General features: G+C 51.6%; 1 protein-coding gene across 1 annotated transcript; it reads right to left on the bottom strand.

Annotated features, from left to right (window-relative positions):
* Nucleotides 1-363: 363 nt before the first annotated feature.
* On the bottom strand, nucleotides 364-3865 carry PUDP (pseudouridine 5'-phosphatase). Its single transcript, XM_027771541.1, has 3 exons — nucleotides 3778-3865; nucleotides 2635-2766; nucleotides 364-695 (listed from the first exon to the last, which is right to left on the bottom strand). The coding sequence occupies exons 1-3, from the start codon at nucleotides 3863-3865 to the stop codon at nucleotides 364-366; spliced, it is 552 nt and encodes a 183-aa protein (XP_027627342.1).
* Nucleotides 3866-4406: the final 541 nt, after the last annotated feature.

Genomic DNA, 4406 nt, shown 5'->3' with positions numbered 1-4406 from the left:
AAGTGTGGCCTTTGTGTTAAAAAAAAAAAAAAAAAAAAAAAAAAAAAAAAAAAAGTTAAGCTTCTTTGGGGGAGATTTAGCTGCTTATCAATTTGTTCAAGTTTGAATAGTTGCTGAAATATTAATCCTATATCTGATTTTACAAAGAAAAAGGCAAAGCCACCTATTAAAGTTAAATGCCGAGGCAATTCCGTCACGAGCGTAATCTTTTTAGAACGGTGACATAAACAAAACTCAAATGTTTTTGGACCCCCAGACATGGTATTATTTTAAGAAGCCCTTCAAGAGAAAATTGAATTGCAGCATCCCACAGTGTCAACCCAACTCGCTCAGGAATACCAACGGGGAAAGTAATGCTGGGATTTAACCAGGCAGAAGGCCCACTAAGCATGCCCTGTGCTCTCGACTTGCGAAGCGACTTGCAAAAGCCTCGCTCGTGTTCACAACTACTCCCCAGCACAGGGAGGAGGCCGCACCTGGCATGAGCGCCGCCGTGGGGAACACCTGCTCCAGCATCCTCTGGCTTTCGTCCACCAGCTCCTCTTTGGTCATGGGCAGTTCCAAGACGTCGATGATGATCTGGGCAGCCTCCAAGGCCTTTTTACCCATCACCAGGGACTTCACGTCCCAGCCGTAAGTCTTCTGGTAGCGGTCACAGATCTCCTGAAACACCACCGAATACAGCCGCTCGGTATCTGCAGAAACGAACACGAGACGCAGGTCAAGACATGGTTTTAGCGAGCGTACGCTACGAACCACCAATCGGCGTCGCAGCAGCGCGGAGGTCGCGCGTCCCGTGCATCCCATGCCAGGAAGAGAGACTTTCGGGGAGACGTTAAGTGAACGGTGCAGCCCCCCTCTCAGGGGCTGATCTGGAAATCGGGAGAGAAATGAAGCGGGCCTCTCGCATGGACACTGCGATTGAGGACGTGTCCCTGCTCTGCGGCAGGTGTCCCAGTTGCAGGACGCTACCAGGGCTGCTGCGAGGCCCGCAGCTGAGAACGGCACCCAGAACGGGGCAGGCTGGCGGGCAGAATGAGGTCCTAGCTGGGCACTGGGCAGGCTACAGCCTCAGCCACGTGTTCGCCTCCCTGAGCCTCCTTGCCCTCACGTTTGCGCAGGTCAACAGGAGCCTTGGCTCTGATAAAGCAAATCCACCTTCCACTCCACCAGAAAAACAAGTAAAAGGTGTCTCCTAGGCCCAGCTGGGTTCGCACACTGAGCAGACCTAAAGCATGCTGATAGGGACCAGCAATGTAGTAACGGCTACGTCACTGGACTCCCATGTAGTTGACCACGGTTTGAGTCCCGGATCCGGCAGCTTGAAACTCACACCGGGCACATGGGCGCGTGTGCCCAAAATCCTGAGAGGACAATGGAGGAGAAGGCACTGGGGTCTGACCATCCCCCATTGGGGGTGATTTCTCGCTTTCTCTCTGTCTCTCCAGCAAGTGCACGCACCCCATAGCAAAAATCTCTCTTAAAAAATAAAAAATAAAAACTGCCAGGAACCCTATAGCAAAAATCTCTCTTAAAAAAAATAAAAACTGCCAGGCACACGTACATGCATACTCCCAAAATCCCAAGAGGAGAATGCAAAAGAGCCTGCAGTGTGGCCATCTCCCGAGGGATGATTTCTCACCTTCCCTGTCTCTGTCTCTCTCCAGTGAGCGCATGTGCCCAATGGCACAAAAAAATAAATCAAAAAAGAAAAAGTCTTCCGTAAAGGAGAGTCACCCTATCACGAGGGTTCTCTCATTTTCTGTTTCCCTGCGAGATGGAGAGAAAGGGAATGGCAGTGAGGTTGTGCACCCCACTTTTCTCTTAGGAGTTGAGAGAGGAAGCCTCTGACAAGCAGGAATTACAGGCACGACAGGAATGAGGGACTGGGGGCGAGGCTGACGCGAGTGTACCAGGAGGAAGAGAGGGTGTGAAAAACGGCGGATTCGGAGCCGGAGACAAGAGCTGCATGCTATGAACGCACTTGCAACAGGGTTCATTTACAGCTTAGAATGTCATGGCGCGTTCTCATTTAAAAGATACGCAACGGTGGGATTATGAATCTGTCGGGGACTGCACAGACAGCCACTTTTCTTCATGACTTAGATAAAATCATCCTAAATGCTCCATGGAATGAGGAAGGATCTAAACAAGTCATTAAACTGCTCAGATCGAGGGACGACACCCCGCTCACAGCGGACGGGGCCGCGCTGACCTGGCCAAAGCTCCCGCAGGCTCAGAGCCTCAGCTGGCCGGGCGAGCTGCAGGGCAGGGTCCTCTTTATTTAGCCTGCTGCGAGCTTCAAGTGCCGCCAGTGGCCTCAGCGTCCTCTTTGGCTTTTTCATTTTTATTTTTAAGGTTTTTGCCATTGGGTGCATGTGCCCCACGGAGAGGAGAGAGACGGGCAGAGACGGTGAGAAGGAAAGTGAGGAATCACCTCCCAGGGGGATGGCCACACTGCAATCCCTTCTCCCTTGCCCGCCATTCTCCTCTGGGGATGTTGGGAATGCACACATGCCCAGCGTGATATTCGAGCCACTGGGTCCAGGACTCAGACCACACTCGGTCATGTGGGAGTCCGGCACCTTCACCACCATGACACCTGCTGGTCCTGCACGTGAGTCTGACACTCACTCTCCGCATGGAGCAGCTGCAGGAGAGGCAATGACAGAAGAGGCCTCAGGAGGGGTCCGATGGGACTCCAGGCACAGGGCAGTGCTAGCAGGCGCAGGGGGCCGATGTCCGCTGTGAGCAGCCAGCTTGGTTCTGGGTGGGAAAAGTCGCTGCATTGCAGCTTCAATTAATGAGTTGGTTAGAGGAGGCACCCTCGTTCCAGAAGAGCTAGGTCCCACAGCCTCCCAGTCTCTAAGCTGGCCAGCTGAGTCCTCGGTTGTACAACTGAAACCCAAAGCCTTGCTGCGTCCATCTCTGGCCCACTGAGGCCCACTGGGGATGGCACCTGTGTGCATGTATCCCAGCAAAAGCATAAGGAGCGGGCCCAGGCAGCGGCACACGCCAGCCTGGCACTCTGCAGTGCTGGAAGCCACAGGGTAGGCTGGGGTTTGGTTCCTGGGTCTACCCTGCAGGCTGGGTGCATGTGCATGCCAAGGATCCTGGGTGCTGAGAAGGTTACTGGAAGGACTGCAGCCTGAGACCCTGTGGAGGGAGCTTGTCTCCCTCCCTTTTCTCTCTCATGAAAGAAACATACATTTAAAAAAAAAAAAGAGAGAGAGAGATTTAAGGGACAAAAGTATCCCTCCCCCTCTCAGAGAGCTGTGCCCCTTTACCATGCAAATAATCACATCACTTCAGTTTTTTAAACTGAGTTGCATCACGGCCAGCAGGTGGTATAATGGTTAAGGCACTGGACTCCCACATGGCTGACCATGGTTTGAGTCCCAGACCTGGAAGCTTGCTTTCTTACTCTTTCTTTTCCCCCGATACTTAAAAACAATAATAATAAGTCCTGGGGACCGGCAGTTGGCGTAATGGCTACGTTGCTGGACTCCCATGTAGTCGACTATGGTTGAAGTCCCGGATTCAGTGGCTGAAACTCATGCCAGGTGTGTGCCCAAGATCTCAAGAGGAGAATAGAGAAGGGACTGTAGCGTGGCCATCCTCCCCAGAGGGGTGATTTCTTTCTGTCTTACTCTGACTTTCTGGGGAGCCCATGTGCCCTATAGCAAAAACTTCTCCATATATATATAGGTAGATTAAAATAATAATTCTTTACATAAAAACACCCAAGTTCCATTATTAAATAGAAAAACCTCTTACCACCCACATAACGCACATCAGGACCTATTCTAAGACCTGATTTTTCTTCCCACTCCATATTCACGTTCATGCGAGACTTGGAATGCATTGTATTAGTCTGTCACTGCACTGCTTACAGAAATGCCCGAGACGGTGAATTCATAAAGATAGAGGTTTATTCAGCTCATGATTTGGTGGCTGGAGAGTCCCTGGTACCAAGCCAACCTGTGTCACACCACACAGCCAATGCAAGCTGAAAAGAGTGGGAGCTTGGACAGAGAAAACTCTTTTTTTTGAAAGTTTTGCCAGAGGACCCAAGCAAGAGTGCAACCCTCCACCTCCCACGGGGCATGGTCGAACCACATTCCCTTCTCTGTTTCTCCCTTCGTTGGGGATGTGGGGCATACGGGGGACACTCAGCGTGTTTCTCAAGCTGCTGGGTCCAGGACTCACCGTGTGCAGTCAGCCATGTGGGATCCACCCATGTAACCAGCAGCACGGGCTGTCTCAAAAGGATCTTATCTAATGGCTGGCACTCGGGACAACTCACTCCTTCTCAAAAGACCTAGACCTTCCTCCCTCAGTGCTTTAACGAGATAGCATCAGGCTATTCATGCCTCATGATCCAATCACCACCCGCTGGGACCAGA

This window comes from Tupaia chinensis, unplaced genomic scaffold (assembly GCF_000334495.1).
Source record: "Tupaia chinensis unplaced genomic scaffold, TupChi_1.0 Scaffold000222_1, whole genome shotgun sequence".
NCBI lineage: Eukaryota > Metazoa > Chordata > Mammalia > Scandentia > Tupaiidae > Tupaia > Tupaia belangeri.
The sequence above is the reverse complement of the archived record's forward strand: the minus strand, read 5'-3'. Positions and strand labels throughout refer to the sequence as shown.